This window comes from Macrotis lagotis, chromosome 2 (genome assembly GCF_037893015.1).
Source record: "Macrotis lagotis isolate mMagLag1 chromosome 2, bilby.v1.9.chrom.fasta, whole genome shotgun sequence".
In the NCBI taxonomy this organism is placed as follows: Eukaryota; Metazoa; Chordata; class Mammalia; order Peramelemorphia; family Peramelidae; genus Macrotis; species Macrotis lagotis.
In genome coordinates, this window is record NC_133659.1 from 173,164,286 (window position 1) to 173,185,098 (window position 20,813).

The 20,813-nt window shown below is 36.5% G+C and overlaps 1 protein-coding gene across 1 annotated transcript in view; it reads right to left on the reverse strand.

The window, feature by feature from the left end:
- Window positions 1-4,546: 4,546 nt before the first annotated feature.
- Window positions 4,547-20,813, reverse strand: part of RAD51C (RAD51 paralog C) — an 84,026-nt gene continuing 67,759 nt past the window's right edge. Inside the window, exon 9 of the mRNA XM_074223602.1 lies at window positions 4,547-4,796. Within this exon, the coding sequence (XP_074079703.1) occupies window positions 4,692-4,796 (105 nt within the window). The 3' untranslated portion in view covers window positions 4,547-4,691. The remainder of the gene's footprint in view (window positions 4,797-20,813) is intronic.

Here is a 20,813-nt window from a genome sequence, read left to right on the forward strand (position 1 = left end):
ATTATAGTTTGAAACATGCCCAAGAGATAAACTTCAAATAAAAAAAAAAATACTAGCAAACTGCCTTCTGTGGGGGGGGTGGGGTGGGGGAGGGAAGCAAGATTGGGGCAAAAATTGTAAAACTGAAAATAAAATATTTCTAAAATTAAAAAAATGAACTTTCAATGAAACATGGGACTTTCAAACTTTCCTGTTGAAATGACCAGAGCTGAACAGAAAGTTTGATTTTCAAGTACAGGACTCAGGTGAAGTAGAGGGTGGATAGGAAGCACTAATAATGAGGGACTTAATGATATTAAACTGCATGCATTCCTGCAAGGAAAGAAGATATTTTTAGCTCATATGAGCTTCTTATTTCTAAGAGCATATATAGACAAGATACAGAAGGGAGATGAACATAATGGTATAATATAGTATAAACATTGGAGTCAATGGTGATAAAGGAAAATACTGGAAGAAAAGAAAAGGAGAGGTAGAAAGGGGTAAGCTATTTCACATGAGAAAGTCAAAAAAAAGCTTTTTGCAATGGAGTGGAAGGGGGAGATGAGGGGGAATGAGTGAGCCTTTATTCTCATCAGAAACAGCTTAAAGAGGAAATAATATACACATTCCAATGGGTATAAGAATCTACTATACTCCAGAGGAAAAATGAGAGGAAAGGGATGGGAGAAGGTGGGATGGGGAGTAGGTGATAGAAGAGAGGGTAGATCATGGGAGAGAATAGTCAGATACAACACACTTCTTTAGAGGGACAGGGAGAAAGGAGAGAAAGAATTGAATAAATGGGAGTGGGGAGGAATAGAATGGAGGGTAATGCAGTTAACAATAGCAACTATGGGGAAAATATTGAAGCAACTTCTCTGATGGACTTATGATAAAGAATGCAACCCATTGCAGAGTCGATGGTATCTGAACACAGACTGAAGTACACTTTTTTCTCACTTCATTTCTCTTGAGATTTCTTTTTTTTTGGGGGAGGGGGGTTTATGCTTACTTTCACAATAAGATTATTGTAATAATTTGAAAATAAATCATTTTAAAATGTAAAAAAATCTTTCAAATAGACAAATTCATTTCCACTTGCAAAAATTTATAAAATCTATGTAACCTATTACAAGGTAGGTATTGGAACAGTGATGTTATTAGGACAGTGAATTCACATTTGGAGAAACTCCCTCTATTAGTACAGGTGAATGTTGTTTGGATTTGCCTAGTAGAGTGAGGTTGGTAACTTGTCCAGGGTCATAAAGCTATTATTTGTTAGAGTTGGGATTGCAGGCTCTAGGGCCAATTCTGAGACATTATGCTATCCCGAACCTTTATGAGCTTTTATGAACAATTAAAACAAAACTTTAAATTCAAATGCAATTTTGTAGTTGCTGTTGGTTAGCCATTAAAATAGACAAGCATTTCTGATTCCCACTCAAGCTTAAAATTAACAAAGATATTTATGCCAATTAGACTACTTTTTTTTTAGCTTGCAAATTAAAGGTTCTTGCTAGACCTTCCTATAGCTGGCACAATAATGAGCACCTTGTAGTCTTGTGTAAGTGGAAACTCCTAGTTGTTTTTCCTGCTGAGAATCAGAAATTGAAGCTACTAATTTGGGATCTTATTAAATGTCTGCCATGTACTTACTGGCATTTTACATTGTTTTTGCTTGTCATACTTATTAAGACTTTCTTCTAGTTTTGGAATGTCAATATAATCCATGTTGGCTTTAAGTCTATACTGTGGTAATTCAAACTCCCTGTCAATTTTTTCCTTCAGTTCTTTACTGACTTTCTGAATATCCAATAGTTTGCAAATATCTTGAAAATTAGCTTGGGGGTTGTAAATTGGTACTTTTTTTCTCTAATATTTCATTTCTTTGGCAGAACATTACTACTTTCTTATTTTTACACTATTTATCCTACTTCCAAATTAAGTATCAATTATGTCATTAATTTTCTCTTTGTGTTTAGATGCAGAGGGTGTCATTCCATCATATTTCAAAAAATTTTATGGTCTCTATGCACTGAGTATTTTGAACAAAGCAATTAGGAAGACAGAGAAGAAATCATTGAACTCCCCCCCCCACCAGAAAGTTAATATAAAGTCATTGATTTTGCCCCAAAGACAAGGAATTTATTGACAGTGGTTTCTGATATTAGTTATTTGGTGCATCTTGACATGAGTTCAAATAGGACCTCAGACACATAATAATTACCTAACTGTGTAACCTTGGGCAAGTCACTTAACCCCATTGCCTTCCAAAAGAAAAAAAATAAAGTATAATGTGGCAATACAAGTAGATATATCTACAAGCAAGGAATAGGGGTGTGTGAGTGCATGTGTGTGTAGAATGGCTGACATGAATCTCATCTGGTCAAAAGAAGGAATACACAAAGCTGTGTACAGAAATATATTTCCCTCAATATTGAAATATGAGAAAAAGGTGAGAAGATGGGGTGGGAAAATGAGAGAGGATAGATTTAGGAAGAGTCCTAAGTAAAACCAGTTCTAAAGATGTATAAAAATGTTTTTTTTGAGGTGGTAAAGAATAGGATTCTAAGCCATATATATTTAAATATTCATATATATTTTAAATATTATATATATATATTAGTATCCATTATATTACTGTGCTATATATTCCAAATATATATTTTTAACATTTTATTAGAATTTATAATAAATGCAATATAAAACAATTATTTGTTGTTGTTCAATCATGTCCCTCCTTTGTGCCCAAGAACCACAGTACTCAAATACTACCCATGACAAAGATGTTGAAATAGTTTGCTGTTTTGTTCTCCAGAGGGCTAAGGGCAGTTACATGGCACACTAGCCTTGGAAATAGGAGGATGGGAGTTCAAATAAGGCCTCAGACTTTTGACACTTCCTAGCTGTGTGACCTTGAACAGTCACTTAACCCTGACTGCTTCACATCTAGGCTATTTCGAGTCATCTTGATTCATAACTGGTCACTGGACCCAGATGGTTCTGGAGGAGAAAGTGAGGCTGGTGACTTAGCACAGCATAACCTCCCCCCCCACTTAAATTCATGTGTTTGTCATGGCATCATCTCCCTGATATCATGGACTTCTTTGAGAATGAAGGACAAATATCATCAAGACAAAAAGAGGGAAAGGGTCATTCATCAGCTAAAAAGTGCCTGAACTCAGGTCTGTAGGGCTACAGGCACAGTGCTCAATCCACTGAGTTCCAAAATAATTGTAACATAATGCTTATACATATAAGTTTAAAAACAAACAAAAAACAAAAAACAACAACCTGGGAATTCTGAACAACACAAATTATCAAATACAATTCCTGAATATTCATAATGAAACCTGTTGCCCACTGCCCAACAAAGAAGTCATGGACTGAAGAGTGGCAATCTAGACAAATTTTTAAAAAAGAAATGACTAAGGAGTGGCTAGGTGGTGTAGTGGATAAAGCACTGGCCTTAGAGTCAGGAGTACCTGGGTTCAAATCCAGTCTCAGACACTTAATAATTACCTAGCTGTGTGGCCTTGGGCAAGCCACTTAACCCTGTTTGCCTTGCAAAAAAACCTAAAGAAAAAAAAAGGAATGACTAAAAATTTTTATTTTATTCCATTACACATGCTTCTAATGGGGTTTTGTTTTTTCTTGCTTTCTTGATTTTGGGGGAGGGAGGAGAAGAGGGAGATGAAAGTGGGAGGGACAGAAGACTGAATTTTGTTTGTGAATAAGTGAAAAATAGTGAAACATGATGCAATCAGGTTCAGTATCTTAATGGCTCAAATATGACTGCAATCAAAATAGCAATATTATCACATTAATTGAAAGGAAAACAAACAATGATACCATCATCATGGCTTTTAATAGTTACCAACTGACATCATAGTGAAACATTCAATGAAATTAGGGATCTACTAGTCCTATTGGTAAATTTAATGACTTCTTCCTGTCTATATAATTTGTTTTAGAAGGAGGACCCCTTTATTCACTTTGTTGACTGGTGATACATGCATTACACAAGGTTAACATGGCATTTAAACATGGAAGGAAAAGAAGATTTTACACAAACTTTCCATTGCTATTATCACAGAGGTACTGCCACAACCTGTAGACATGATCCAATAGTACCTCATAGATTATGAATGCTTTTAGAAGGTAAAAACTCTACTAATGATCCTGTGTTAACAAGGTTAAAATTAGGTTGAAGTATTATCAAATATTTAGGTAGAATATTTGTGTTGTAATTAAGTGAAGCAGAGAGATTTATGTACAATGTATTTATAGGGAAGAAAGTTTAATAACCAATAGTGGTATTAATAATGAAGTGGGTAGAATATGAATAATTTTATAAAAACACCAAGCTGATGATATTAACTTATTTGTATATATATATATATATATATATATATATATATATATATAAAATATTTATGTATTTTAATATTTACAACCACTTTTATTGCCTGAGGGTATTCTATACAAATGTTTTAATAAATGAGTTATGAATATTTGGGAATGCCATTTTATGATTGATATGAATGTCTTCAATTGGCAATTAACACTTTGGTAATTGCTGATATTGGAGATATTGTTTAAAATGGAGAGATTGTTTAAAATATTTGCTGAGTAACTGTGCCCAGAACTTATATACAATGGTCTTTACAACATTTTTGTGCTGCGCAAGATGTAAAATCTTTAAAAAATTATTCTTCTTCCTTTGCTTCTCGTGACCGCTTTCGAGGATTCACTGAAAATTCTCCTGGGGATGATAATAGAGAAGGAAGAACTACATCTCGAAAACCCTGGGCCTGAAAATAAAAACAACAAACTGGTTTTAAAAAATCTGAAATAAAGATGAGTCTTTCATATTTCAAATTAATTAGTCTATGTATGCTCGAAAGTACCAACAATCAGAGGGCATTATAAGTAGAAGAGACCTTAGCTGTTAGGATAGCAGCAGTAAATGAACTTTTCTCATTATTGCTCTAATTCCTAAGCTTTAGAACTAAGGCACTTAGAAGAAATAGGGAGATGAAAAAAAAATAGAATACAGTAAAGTAAATTATAACAACACTTTTTAACTTTCACTACAATGAATTGCTTTGAACTGGAAATTATTAGAAGCATCAAAATGGAGGACTAGACATTTTCTCTGATCCCAATGGCCTCTCAAACCTCTCCAAAGCAGAAATTATGCTTCAAAGATAAAATAATTTCAACTGTTGCCATGATCAAGGACACACACCCAGAATCCCAAAGAAGGACCTCCCCTGTGGAAAGGACCTCCCTGTCTGTGGAAACCCTAGCTGCAGGTCTATAGCCAGTGCAGGAGCAGAAACCTGCTGCAGGTCTCGACAAATAGTACAAGGGCTACAGAGCTCTGAACTGTAAGTGCAGGCCAAAGAACTGAGAAACAAAGAGAGTAAGCCACTAGACCACACACCATGTGTGAAGGGGCTGTGGAGAACTCCATTAGACCTAAGGGAAAGAGAAAAGCATCTAGCTTGGGCCAGTTCTTTCCTTCTAAAAGTCACTTGTGACAGAAAACTAGGCTGTAGAACTTTACAATATGGAAAAAGGCTGAGATTGCTTTGAAATCCAATCCAACAAAGAAATCACTATCAGGGGAAACTGACTCAGAAAGTAAGAAATAGGGGAAAGGTGTGTGGGGGGGTGATAATTATACATTTCAAGAAGAAAACTAAAAAAACCTTAAACATAAGTGCATAAACAGAAAAAAAAAGTTTAAAATGGGAAATGTGGCCTTTGAATCTAGTAAACAAACTCAGACATCTGTAAATAAATACTATAAAACAAAGGAAAATAATCCCAACACTTGTTAAGACAGAGGATTGTGAGAACACAGAATACTAAGACTACTTAGTAACATACTTTGTTTTTTCCAAAAGAGAAATAGTCTGAAAACAGAATTTATGGCCTACACAGCAAAAAATAACAGGTAGAATAGAAAAACTAGAATCTGATGGTACATATCACCAAAGAAACATGAGAGAACAATAGATTCAGAATGCAAATATACTAGAGGTCTAGCTAGAAGAAGAGAATTAAAAAAGAATAACATCTAAAAAATATGTTCATGACTAATATGGAAATATTTTATATGACTATATTCATACACCCTATTGTTTGTTGCCATGGGGAAGGGGGAGGGAAGGGAGAATGGTAGGAAAATGTAGCCTTAAAAACTTGCAAAAGATGAATGTAGGAGACTTCCCGGGCAAAGCCAAGATGATGGCACAAAGATAGCAAGCTCCTGGGGACTTTCCCTACCAAAGGTAAATGAAGCCTCTACTCTGACACTTACACTACAGAAGATTCAAAGAAGTTTTCAACTGCAGACATTGTGGAGGATCTCCATTGAAAGTTTGTCTCTTTGGGGGAAAAGGAGAAGAAAAGTCTAGGAAGCAGGAGAGTGGGAAAAGCCAGCAGAAGGCTTTTAGCCACAGTGCAATACAGAGGGTTGGGAAACAATTTTTATAACTAGTATTTTTGACAAAGGACTCATTCCTAAAATATACAGAGAACTAAGTCAAATTTTTTTAAAGCCATTTTATAAGCCATTCCCCAATTGAGAAATGATCAAAGGATATGCAAAGGCACTTTATAGATGAGGAAATCAAAGCAATCTATAGTCATATGAAAAATTGCTCTAAATCACTAATTATTACAGAAATGCAAATTAAAGCATTTCTGAGGTACCACCTCACACCTCTCAAGACTGGCCAATATGACCAGAAAGGACAATAATCAGTGTTAAAAGGGATGTGGGAAATCTGGGACACTAATACATTACTGATGGAGCTGTGAATTCACCCAACCTTTCTGGAGAGCAATTTAGAATTATGCCCAAAGGGAAACAAAAATGTGCATATCCTTTGATCCACCAATACCACTACTGGGTCTATACCCTGAAGAGATTATGAAAACAGGTAAAAACATCACTTGTACAAAAATATTCACAGCAGCCCTGTTTGTGGTGGCAAAAAATTGGAAATTAAGTGAATGTCCTTTAATTAGGGAATGGCTTAACAAACTGTGGTATATGTATGTCATGGAGCACTACTGTTCTATTAGAAACCAGGAGGGATGGGAATTCAGAGAAGCTTAGAAGGATTTGCATGAACTGATGCTGAGCAAGATGAGCACAACCAGAACACTGTACACCCTAACAGCAACATGGGGGTGATGATCAACTTTAATGGATTTGCTCATTCCAAGAGTGCAACAATCAGGCACAATTTTGGGGTAACTGTGATGGAGAATGCCATCTGTATCCAGAGAAATAATTGTGGAGTTTGAACAAAGACTAAGGACTATTACATTTAATTTTTTAAAAAACTTATTATGTAATTTTGCCATCTCTTATACTTTATTTTTATTCCTTAAGGATATGATTTCTCTCTCATAACATTCAACTTAGGTCAATATATATATATATATATATATATATATATATATATATATATATATATATATATATATACCATGGAAACAATGTAAAGACTAACAAACTGCCCTCTGAGGGGGTGGGGGAAGGGAAGTGAGATTAGGATGTAAAATTCAAAATAAATAAAGTGAAAAAAATAAAGGTTTTTGGATTAGATGCAAATAAATAAATAAAATATGATTTTAAAAAACACATTCACTTCAACAAACCAGGGACAATTTTCAGCTATCTGCAGTGAATACCATCTGTATCCAGAGAAAAAATTGTGGACTTTGAACAAAGCCGAAGACTATTACCTTCAATTTAGGGGGGAAAAACCCCGCTATCTTATGTAATTTTGCTATCTCTTATACTTTATTTTTTTCCTTAAGGATATGATTTCTCTCATCACATTCAACTGAGATCAATGTATACCATGGAAACAATGTAAAGACTAACAGAATGCCTTCTGTGGGGGGAGGGAAGCAAGAATAGGGGAAAAATTGTAAAACTTTAAATACAATCTTTCATATCTATCTATCTATCTATCTATCTATCTATCTATCTATCTACACATACACATATTCAATATGTTAGTAAAATATACTACTCTTAAAGACAGGCTGTACAGAGACAACTTAAGAATCATAGGTCTTCTAGAAGAACATAATAGGACAAAAAAAACAAATACCATAATGCATAAAATAACAGAAAATAAGGGCCCAGAACTTCTGTACATTGGAAATGAAATAGAAATAGAAAGAATTCATATAGATTACTACCAGAAAAACCCAAGACAGCAAAATGAATGAACACAAGACTATTATGCACCCAACAGAAAATGAAGGAGACAATCCAATTTGTATAGAGGAGAATTGGAGTTCAGAATACAGCCCTGGGTGACCTATCCTGCAAGTGTGAGCTGAAAAGATAAGAGTGCAGTAACTAAGAGGATTCTGAAAAATTCTTAGAAAGAAAATCATACTGAAGAGATTATTTGCATCTCAAATCCCAAATAACAGAAATGTGGTTAAAGGCAGCAAAAAAGCTAAGAGATAAGAGAGACATTTCTAAATGGACAAAAGGAGACAGGGAGAAGGCAGGAGTTCAGTGCATGTAGCAAGGAAGAAGTAAGCCTAGTGTTTTATAGACAAGACTGGGCAACACCAAGACTATTGGTGAATTATTTTTGTGGACCTAAATGCATTACAATATATGAAGTGGAGAAGGGTAAGGGAGCAGGATGATGTAGAGTAATCTATTACATGCATGGATCAAACTGAAGCAAGGTGGGGAAGGTAACCCCTTGGTTTCAGGAGGAAAACAGAGGCATAAGCTGAGGAGGAAGGAAAAAGATTCAAAAAGGGGTGGGAGGAAGGAAGGAAGGAAGTTTTGCTTTGGTGGTGGGATGAAGTTCCACTGATGCATACTTAATGGGTGGAGATGGGGATTTTGTGCTGGGTGTTGGCTAGGAGATTTGGTGTTTAGTTATTTTGTTGCTGTTATTTGATTTTGGGGTTTTATTTTTTTGGCAAGACAATGGAGTTAATGACTTGCCCAAAGTCCTACAGCTAGTAACCATCAAGTGTCTGAGAAGATTTTGGTATATGAAGAGACTATTCTTTTGAGAGTGGGGAAATTGAAACTCCTGGGGATATCTGGAACCTGGAGAAGAAAGACCATGGGAGATTTTGAGGCAAATCAGGGAAAAAGAACTGAAGGAGGGTATATATCATTAGTGGGCTGAATAATCAGGGAAGCAGAGGAAGGGTTCTATCATGAGGCCCAGTCCTCTGCAATAATTGGCAATGTTGAACAAATTGTGGTATATGTATGTTATGGAACGCTATTGTTCTATTAGAAACCAGGAGGGATGGGAATTCAGGGAAGCCTGGAGGGATTTGCATGAACTGATGCTGAGCGAGATGAGCAGAACCAGAAGAACATTGTACACCATAAGAGCAACATGGGGTTTATGATCAACCTTAATGGGCTTGCTCATTTCATTAATGCAATAATCAGGGACAATTTTGAGGTATCTGAGATGGAAAATACCATCTGTATCCAAAGAAAGAATTATGGAGTTTAAACAAAGATAAAAGACTATCTCCTTTAATTTAAAAAAGTTATCTTATGTATTATGTAAGTTTGTTATCTCATATATTTTATTTTTTCCTTAAGGATATGATTTTTTTCTCAATACATCCAATTTTAATCAATGTATAAGAGGAAAACAATGTAAAGACAGACTGCCTTCTGTGGGGGGTGGGGGAGGGAAGTGAGATTGGGGGGAAATTGTAAAATTCAAAAACTCAAAATTAAATTTTCAAAAAAATAATAATTGGCATTGTTTTAGGAGAGAGGCAATACAGGAAAAGAAGAATCTTAGAGGCATATTTCATAAGGCATGGAGAAAATTTAAAATGGTTACCTTGGAAGTTTTTATTGTATGAGCAATATAGAGAACAGGAAAGACTAAGTAATTTTAGGGGTCATGAATCAGGAAATGAGCACCGGCCCTCGAGTCAGGAGTACCTGGGTTCAAATCTGGTCTCAGACACTTAATAATTACTGTGTGGCCTTGGGCAAACCACTTAACCCCATTTGCCTTGCAAAAACCTAAAAAAAAAAGACATAATGAATATAATGAATATCCATAATAAACAGAATGAGAGGAACTCCTTTTTGGAAAGGGGTACACACATATAAAAATAAATTTAAAAAAAAACTAATGATGAAGATATGAAGGGGAGAAGAAAAAAGAGAAATATACTTGATTGGAAGGAAAAATAGGGGCAGGGGAATTATATAACTAGGATGAAAGAAAAATGAAGTAATAAGTAAATTCCTGAAGGGAAAGTAACAAATGAGAAGAGGGGTTCAGGAATGAGGGGAAGAGAGACAGTGGGATATGGGATATCTTTAAAAAAGATTAAGGTAAAGTAACTTGAAGGAATATAGTAGTGTTTACACCAGAAAAGGGGGCAAAAACATGAAAAAAACCCAATATTGAAAACAGATGAGAGAAAAAAAATGACCTTATGCCTTATAACTTTAAATGTGAATGGATCGCAATCCAATAAAATGAAAAAAGGGGGGACTAATGAAGAAGTAGAACATAAAACATGTAACAGAATTCTCCAAATTTTACCTAGCTGTGTGGCCTTGGGCAAGCCACTTAACCCCATTTGCCTTTCAAAAACCTAAAAAAAAAAAAAGTTACAGATGCCAGAAAAATCTTTAAATCTCAAGATGAAAAATCTGGGCAGCTAGGTGGCACAGTGGATAAAGCACTGGCCCTGGAGGGTTCAAATCTGGTCTCAGACACTTAATAATTACCTAGCTGTGTGGCCTTGGGCAAGCCATTTAACCCAATCTGTCTTGCAAAAAAAACAAAAAACAAAAAACCTTTAAAAAAAGATGAAAAATCTGAAATAATACAAAAAAAACCCCTCTAAAACTTGTAGGCAAGTTTCTAGTTTGAGGCAATAAAATTTAAATACTAAAAACAGCCAAAAAAAACCCCCTTACCTTGCTCTCTAGTAACTAAATAAACTCAATGATTAGGCAGATCAGAATTTGCTTATCAAATTAGCAAACAAAACTGAGAGGGTTAGTCATTACACTGGATGGCAACCAGATGTCAAAAAGTTCTTCACAAGGTCTTTTTCTTGTTTCAAAAATTGAATGCCCAAGTATAGGATGGTGAAGACATTTTTAGATAGCAGATTATCTGAAAAAGATCTAGTGGTTTTGGTGAACAAATTCAAATCAAGTTACCAGTGTGATAAGATCACCAAAAGAATTAATGAGGTTTGGGGCTACATTGAGAATAGCTTCCTGGAATAAAGAGATGACAATCCCTCTATATTCTGTCATGGTAAAGTGACATTTGGGATTTGGGGTACTGTTCTGAGTTCTGATCACCAGAGTTTAAGGACAAAAATAAGTTGGAGAGCAACCAAGATGATGAAGGGACTTGAGTTCATGTCATTTGAGGCTTATTTGAAGAAAATGGAGATGTTTAGCCTGGAAAAAAGATAATTCAGAAGCTGACTTCATTTTCAATTACTTAAAGGGCTATCATGTGGAAGAGGGAATTATTCTTGAGGGCACAACCAGGAGCAAAGGGGGGAATCTGAAAGAATTATGAAACATGAAAAAAACATGCAGGCAATTAGAGCTACATAAAAGTGGATGCCTGGGAGGGTTTAGCAAGTTCCTTAGATATACTGTTTATAGGATTCCTTGGTGAGATGGAAATAGGTTGAACTAGATTTCTCTAACCTAAAACTGTTGTTATTTGTGAATGATTTTTCTATAAGAGCTTTGTACCATACTTGCAGAATCTTCCTCAAAATAGTAAGACAAATAATTTTTACTTATTTGCGAATTTGTAAAATTGCAATTAAGCCACTCTCCTAGAGTGTTTCACAATTCACTAAAGAATGCAAAAACAAAACAATACACACAAAAAAACAAACCCAACAACAATCTCCAAAACAGTAAAATTATTCATGAAAGACTGAAGTCTATATGTCATTGTTTGCTCTCCCTCAGCCCACGAATCCTTCAAGTTCTTTTTGGTTCTACCTCATAACATCTTACACCTGACTCTTTTGTACTTAACAGTTACTAACATATTCAGGTCCTCCTCACCTCTTAGGTAAATTACAACAATTGTTCCTGCCTCAAGGTTCTTCTCACTTCAGTCCATCTGCTACACTGCTACCCAAGTGATTTCTTTTAGGAACAAATGATCATGCCGCTCCCTTACTGAATTAATTCCAGTAACTTCCTATTGCCATACCAAACTATCATTTAAACTTTTAAAAAGACATTTATTTTTTAATTAAGAGAAATCTATTTTTCTCTCCCTCCCAGTACCTGCTCCAATGGTGGAGGAAAACTAAGAAAAAAAATTCCTTATAATAATATGCACAGTCAGGCAAAATAAATTGCCTCATTGGCCATGCTAAATAAATACATTTATTAAAAAAGCCATATATAAGTGCATATGTATATATAAGTGGATGTGGATGTGTATTGTATGAATGTCTGTTCACCCCTGAATCCATCCTTTTTCTATTCTCTGCAATCAAATGAATAAAAATAATATGGAAATATTTAATATAATTATACATGTATAAACTATATCAAGGGAAGGGGGAAGGGAGGAAGAAAAATGTGGAACTCAAAAATTTAGGTGATACAAAAGCAAAAATATCACAATAGAACTTTATTTTTAAAAATGCCTTTTCCCTCATCTATTTATCATAAGGCATACGATATACTTAGAATTAGAGGATGTAAATTCAAATTTCATATAATCTTGATAATTAAAAAGTTTTTTGACTGACCAATCCCCAATTGATAAATGGTCAAAAGATATGGACAGGTTGTTTTCAGAAGAAAAAAAAACAAAGCAATCAATAGTCAAATGGAAAAAAGTTCTAAATCATTATTGATCATACAATGATTACAAATGCAAATTAAAATAATTGAGATTCTACCTCATAACTGTCAGATTGGCTAACATTACAGAAAAGGAAAATAAAAACTGCTGGAGGGGATGTGGAAAAATTGGAACTCTGATGCAAATGTTAGTGCAGTGAACTGGTCCAACCATTCTGGAGAACAACTTGGAACTATAAGAGATATAAAACTGTACACAACCTTTGAACCAACAATCACACTAGTAGATCTGCATACCCCCAAAAAAATCAAAGAAAAGGGAAAGGACCCTTCTGCACCCTTTTGTGATATCAAAAAGAATTAGGGGATGTCCATTAATTGGAGAATGACAACAAATTGTGGTTTAAGATTGTGATAGAATACTACTTAATTATAAGAAATGCTGAACAAGATGGTTTCAGGGAAGACTAATGCAAACTGAGATGAGCAAGAAGAACCAGAACATTGAATATAGTAACAGTAATATTGCAAGAGTGATCAACTAAAAGTAATCTGATCAAGATTATGACCCAAGACAATTCCAAAGAACCTATGATGAAAAATGCTGATGAACTCTGCACTGCAGAATGAAGCATGCTTTCAAAAAAACAACAAAAACTATTCTTCATGGAGGTTTTTTTATGTGTTTTCTTTTGCAATATGGTTAATATGGAAATATATTTCATGACTTCACAAATGTATCTGGTATATTGTGTCAGGGCAGAAGGAAGGGAATTTGGAACTCACAAATTTTAAAAATGAATGTTAAAAATTTTACATATAATTGAGCCATATTTAACAAAATAAGCTAAAATACATTTAAAAAACTTTTTGGCTGACTTATCAGATATGATTATATTATTAGTATGTCTTCTAGTATAGCTGACAAGAGTTCATATTAAAATAGGTATCATATCTGCCATTTTCTTACAGTTCCCTCATATTAAGAGTATTATCCTAATCTATGGTCTCTTTGCAATAATTTTCTAAAATCACCTGTCTACATTGTGAGTGTGAATTTAATTAAAACTGGGTAATAGAATCTATGAATTATAGAATCTGAGAGAAGGAGCTTCATTGATTATCTAGTCTAACCCTTACACAAAAGGAATTTTGCTGTAAATTTCTGACAAGTGATCACCTACAAAGTCCTTGAAAACCTGGTTGGTCTTTGTCTTTTGTTATCAAAGAAGACCAAAATGACATCACTATGTTTGAAACAAATCAGTGTGTCCAACTGTGGCTGATCAGACCAACAGAAGCTCAGAATGCGCTACAACAGGTTGAGCACAAATAGTCCATGTGAACACCTGGGGTGAGTACTCTAAACTTACATATGTCACATTTCCTTTGAGTTGCTTCAATTCTCCCTTCCTCAGAGAGTTCAGCCCTCTCTCTGATGAGGCCATGCCAGGCTGGGTGGTGCTATGCCAGTATTTCCCATGCTGTACAGTTAATTCAAAAGTTCTTCAATGATGGGGGTAGCTAGGTGGTGTAGTGGATAGGGCACCGGCCCTGGAGTCAGGAGTACCTGGGTTCAAACCCGGCCTCAGACACTTAATAATTACCTAGCTGTGTGGCCTTGGGCAAGCCACTTAACCCCATTGCCTTGCCAAAAAAAGTTCTCCAATGAGACCTTCAGGGTGTTCCTGGAATTACTTCTTTTGACCACCTTGTGACCACACTTGAGCCCCGTGTGAGTTCTCCAAAAAAATAGTTTTTTTGGGCAAGTTTAAGTCTGGCATTCTAATAATGTGTCCTTCCTAGGACATATCCTTGTTTTACTCCATTTACTTCATTGGTGACTGGAAAATATTGAGATAATCATCCACCATCTAGAACCTGGGCATGCAGGCCATCATGAAATTGACATACAATACTGATGAACTTCTCTGGGAAACCAAATTTTGACATAATTTTCCATAAACCTTCATGACTGGTGGTCAGATCTACATATGTATACAGACCTCTGTTCTGTTCCTGGCAGTTTTCCTGGAGTTGTTGGGCAGCAAATACCATATCAACTGTTCCTTTACCCTTTTCTGAAGCCACATTGACTCTCAGGAAGGTGACCAACTTCCAGGTGAAGGATCAGCTTATTGAGGACTCTGGCAAGAATCTTACCAGCAATGACTAAAAGAGAAATACCCCTGTGATTGGTGCAGGATAATCCATTCCCTTTACCTTCTACTGAAGACTTGTGCTCCTCATGACCTTCTTATCACAAACACTGTCTTCTGTTTAACTAAATGCACCCTCATAGCAAACATCTATTAGACTATGTAATTATAAGGAGAAGAGACAGACAAGATATAGGAGTGACAAAGGCAACCTGTGGTGCAGAGTGCTGGACTAATCACAGACTTATCTTCTCTAATCCAAATATTCATATTCAACCAAAATGGTGGCCCCAAGGCAAAATGACTACTAGAAGAATTAATGTCAAGAGATTAGTGTCTCTCTGGGCAGGGAATAGTTTGTTGCTAACTTGGAGAGAAAACTGAGCCAACAGAGTTGGCAACAGTGGAGCAGAAAAGGAGTGGGCAGTTTTCAGAAATCTGGTGTACAGAACTGTCTTTGCTCATCTGGGTCAGAACACTTGCAAACACCAAGACTGGTTTGATGAAAATGATAGGAAAATATAGAAGCTGCTAAATGAAAAATGCAAACTCCACAGGATATACCAGTAGGATAGTTCATCTATTTCTAAAAGGCAGCATTTAATTCCATTAAAAATAAAGTCCTCGTGGGGCAGCTAGGTGGCGTAGTGGATAAAGCACCGGCCTTGGAGTCAGAAGTACCTGGGTTCAAATCCGGTTTCAGACACTTAATAATTATCTAGCTGTGTGACCTTGGGCAAACCACTTAACCCCACCTGCCTTGCAAAAAAAAAAATAAAGTCCTCTCAATGTATAACATGAAAACAATGTAAAGACTAACAGAATGCCTTCTGTGGGGGGTGGGGGGTGGAGGGAAGCAAGAATGGGGGGAAAATTGTTAAATTCAAAATAAATAAAATCTTTCTAAAAAAATAACAAAAATAAAAGTCCTAGTGAAGTTTAGAGAGATGCACAACTCTTGGTTCAGTAAGAAGGCAGATGAAATTCAATTTTATGCACACAGTAACAAACCAAAATGTTTTTATGGTACTCTGAAAGCTATTTACGGGTCAAAGACATGGAGCATCTCAACCACTCAGTGCTGATAGATCCATATTGATTAACAATAGGTACCTGATCTTTGAGAGGTGGGCTAAACATTTCCATACTGTTCTTAACAGATCATTATCAATCACTGCAGAAACCACTGACCACTTACTTCAAGATGAAGTCAATCAGTCCCTAGCTGAAGTTCCAACTGAAGAGGTTTTGAATGTCATTAGGCTCCTTTCAAGTGGCAAAGCACCTGTGCTGATACTATTCCAGCTGAGATCTATAAGGTGGGGGATCCATTGCTCATCCAAAAACTGACTGAAATTTTCCAGGTTATATGGTATGAAGAGGTTGAGGTTATCCCCCAAGAATTCAACGATGCCTCTGTCATCCCTTGAAGACCTATGAAGAGGGAGAACTACCACTCTCTGAGTTACCCCATTCCACTTTTGGACAATTCAAATTACTGAGAAATTATTCCTGACACCTAAATTCCTGATAGCCTAAATTCGGTGCTTTGCAACTTCAACTGTTCCTAGTTTGCTCTCTGGGGTCAAAACAAGTTATATCTTCTATTTAACAACTCATCAGATAAGTGAAGGCTATCATGTTCCCCATGAGTCTTCTCTTCTTCAGTTTTAAGCATGCCCAGTTCCTTCTACCTATCCTGATGTGACAGAGACTTAAGGCCTTTCACTGTCTTTGATGCAGTTCTCTGTACAATCCAGTTTATTAAGGTCCTTCTTAAAGCAAAACACAATATTTCAGATGAAGTCTGAAGAAGATGTGGTACAGCAGAATGGTCACCTCCTTATTTCTGGTTAGCTCAGTTATTTCCACAATACATTTCAAGATTGAATTAGCTTTTTTGGTTGCTTCATCACACCACCAACTCACACTGAGCTTGTAGTTGACTAAAACCCACAGATCTTTTTTCATAACAACTTTTTTTTTAACCATAACATCCTTTTCATTTGAGTGGCAAAATAAAATTTTTTTGTACCTGAGCACACTTATACCTAAAGAATTCCAACTTTAAGGGGGCAGCTAGGTGGCACAGTGGACAGAGCACCAGCCTTGGAGTCAGGAGGACCCTATGCCTTATAACTTTAAATGTGAGTGGATTACAATCCAATAAAATGAAAAAAAGGGGGGGAACTAATGAAGAAGTAGAACATAAAACATGTAACAGAAAATAAATAGAAATTTTAAGTGGATTTTTTTTAGGTTTTTTTAGCAAGGCAAATGGGGTTAAGTGGCTTGCCCAAGGCCACACAGCTAGGTAATTATTAAGTGTCTGAGACCAGATTTGAACCCAGGTACTCCTGACTCCAAGGCTGGTGCTTTATCCACTACACCACCTAGCTACCCCCAAATAAATAGAAATTTTAAAAAAAGAAGGCAGCATTTAATTTTACAAGTGAAGTTTAGAGACTTGACTGAGTAAGAAGGCAGATAAAATTCAATTTTAAGCTATTAGTTACAATCCTATTTAGGGTATCAAAGACCTACGGTGCATCCCAACTACTCAGTCCTGATGGAGCCACATTAGTGATGGGAACACAATCCTAGAGAAATGGGTGAAACATTTCCATAGTTTTCTCAACAGCCTGTCATTGCTGAAGCCAAGGTCTAGGTTGAAGTCAATTTTACCTCATGTTGAAGTCAATGGTTTTGAATGCCATTAGGCTCCTTTCATATGGCAAAGCTCCAGTTCCTAATTCTATTCGAGCCAGATTTACAAGGGGTGGGGGTGTCCATTGCTCATACTAAAGCTGACAGAAATTTTCTGGCTCATACGGTATGAGGAGGTTATCCACAGGAGTTCAAGGATGCCTCCACTATCCATCTGTATAAAAGTAAAGGGAATAGATCATCCTGTGAGAAGGGTCTTTCTCTCTTTCTCGGTGTATGTGTCATTGCTGCCAAGATTCTTAACAGCCTCCTTAAACAGACAGATTTTTCACCTGGAAAATGATCATCTTCCTGAGTATCACTGTGGTTTCAGAAAGTGCTGAGGAATAGTCGATATAGTGCTTGCTACCCAACAATTTCATAAAAAATGCCAGGAGCAGAAAAGCCACCTGAATATACATTTGTACGTCTGACCAAGGTCACTGACACTGTCAGTTGCAAGGGCTTATGGAAAATCATATCAAAATTTGGTTGTCATGTTTGACCATGTGGTGAATGAAACAAGACTAAGTCCTTGTTCTCATGCTAATTTTGAGCATGATGTTTTCAGCCAAATTGTTAAACATCTTCAATGAGGATGAACATGGCATCAAAGTCAGTTGTCATACTGATGGTAAATTCTTCAACTAGAAAATGCTACAAGCCAAGATCAAAGTAGAGGGAAGGCTCTGATCCATTTTCTGCTGCTTGTGTTAATTTTGACCTAACAATTAACATCAGTCATTGGTTACAACAAATGGAGAAATTCTGAATACTGTTAATAGTATAATGAGGTAGATACACACATTGTCAGGATTAGCTCAGTGTCTGGGAAACTCCGTATGGGGTGTATTTGACTACCAAAATGAAGGTCCAGAGAGCTGTTGTGCTGTTCTCATTGTGGTATGCCTGTGAGAACTGGACAGCATACCTGCATGATGCCAGGAAACTGAATCACTTTCACTTAAATTGTTGTAGGAAGATTCTGAATATCATCTGGCAGGATAAGATACCAGAGACTGAGGTCTTTTCTTGCACTAAAACTGCCAAGCAATTTCAGAAAGGGCTGAGGAATCGTCGATATAGTGTTTGCTACCCAACAATTCCATAAAAAAGTGCTAGAGAATGCAATTCTAATGGGTTGGTCATATTATTTAAATGCCAATATGTTCAATGCTTGCCAAAATGACTATTATATGGAAAATTTACAAAGGGCAAGCACTCACATGATGGTTAAAAAAAAAAAAGTAATACAGCTGAGTCAAGATGGCAGCTTGAAGGCAGGAATTCCTGGAAAGTCATTCCCCAAAATACTTCAAAAGCCATCAAATTCTGACTCCAGCCAAAATTTAGAGGGGCAGAACCCACAGAAAGACTGAGTGATACAATTTCCCAGTTCAAAAAAATTTAGAAGTTCCACAGGAAAGGTGTTTCACTAGGATGGGGGGGGGGGGCGGGGTTGGAAAAATCAGACCCAGGTGCTTAGAAGGGTCCATGGAAGGGGAGGTGGTGTCCAGACCTCCTGGCCCTGGGAAGGGGTAGTGAGAGAACTCTGCCACACCAGAGTGAGTGTGGAATGAATGCCAGTCTCAGAGCATCCCTGCAGTAAGAAACTACAGTGGGAATTAGGGAAGTCAGCCTGTACCTCCAGAGCTCAGCCCACAGACAGTACGGGGGTTGGGGCAGACTGCAGAAGTTTCTCTGCTCTCCCTGGGGCAGGACTCAGCTGTTTGTTCACACTCAAATCCAGGTTGCAATTTGGGCTCCCCTGCCAACATAGCTGAGCAGGGACTCTCCTTACAGCTCCAGGGCAAAGGAGAGGGCCTGTGGTTATCCACATACCAAAGCACAGGCAAGACAGCCTCTCATAAGACCTTGGAGGAATTAAGGTCCCTGTGGGTTGTTCCCAAAACCCACCAAAGTCTTGAAGTGTGGTAAAGCAGTAAGCTGAGGAAATGAGCAAACAAAAGAAAAAGAAGAAAATGACCATAGAAAATTACTTTGGTCCCACAGAAGATTCAGAATGACAAAATCAAAGCTTTTGTACTCAAAACCTCCAAGAGAAATAGAAAATGGGCTCAGGCTATGAATGAGATTAAAAAATACTTTGAAAAGCAATTAAGGGAAGGAGAGGAAAAATTGGGAGAAGAAATAAAGAGCAATGCAGATAAAGCACAAAAACCAAATCAGCAGCTTGGTGAAAGAAATACAAAAAAAAAAACATGTTAAAAACCAGTTTAGGCCAAATGGGAAAAAAAAGCATCACAAAAGGCAAATGAGGAGAAGAGTGCCTTAAAAAAAGCAGAATTGGCCAGCTGGAAAAGGAGATAAAAAAGCTGTCTGAAGAAAATAACTCCTTCAAATGCAGAATGGAGCTAAAGGAAACTGAGGAGTTTGTGATAAATCAGGAAGAAATAAAAACTATTCTTAAAAAAACCCAAATTAAAAGAAAAAATGTGAACTATCTCATTGGAAAAACAACTGACCTGAAAAACAGATCCAGGAGAGATAATTTAAAAATTATTGGGCTACCTGAAAGTCATGACCAGGAAAAGAGCTTAGACTTCATTTTTCAAGAAATAAGACAATAAAATAGCCCTGAGATTCTAGAAGCAGAGGGTAAAATAGAAATTGAGTGAATTTACCAATCCCTCCTGAAAGAGATCCCAAAAGAAAAACTTCTAGGAATATTATAGCCAAATTCCAAAACTTCAGAGTCAAAGAGAAAATACTAAAAGCTACCAGAAACAAGCAATTCAACTACCATGGCTCTATAGTCAGGATTAAACAAGATCTGGCAGCATCTACATTTAAGGGCTCATAGGGAATGGAATATGATATTCTGGAAGGTAAAAGATCTTGATTTACAACTGAGAATCAACTACCCAACAAAACTGAACATCCTCTTTCATGTGGAAAAGATAGACTTCAATGAAACAGGGGACTTCAAAACTTTCCTATTGAAACATTCAGAGCTGAACAGAAAGTCTGATCTCCAAGTACAGGACTCAGATGAACCATAAGAGAGGGTGAATGAGAAGGAGTATGAGTAACTTAATGTTGAACTGTTTGTACTCCTGCATGAGAAAAAGATACTG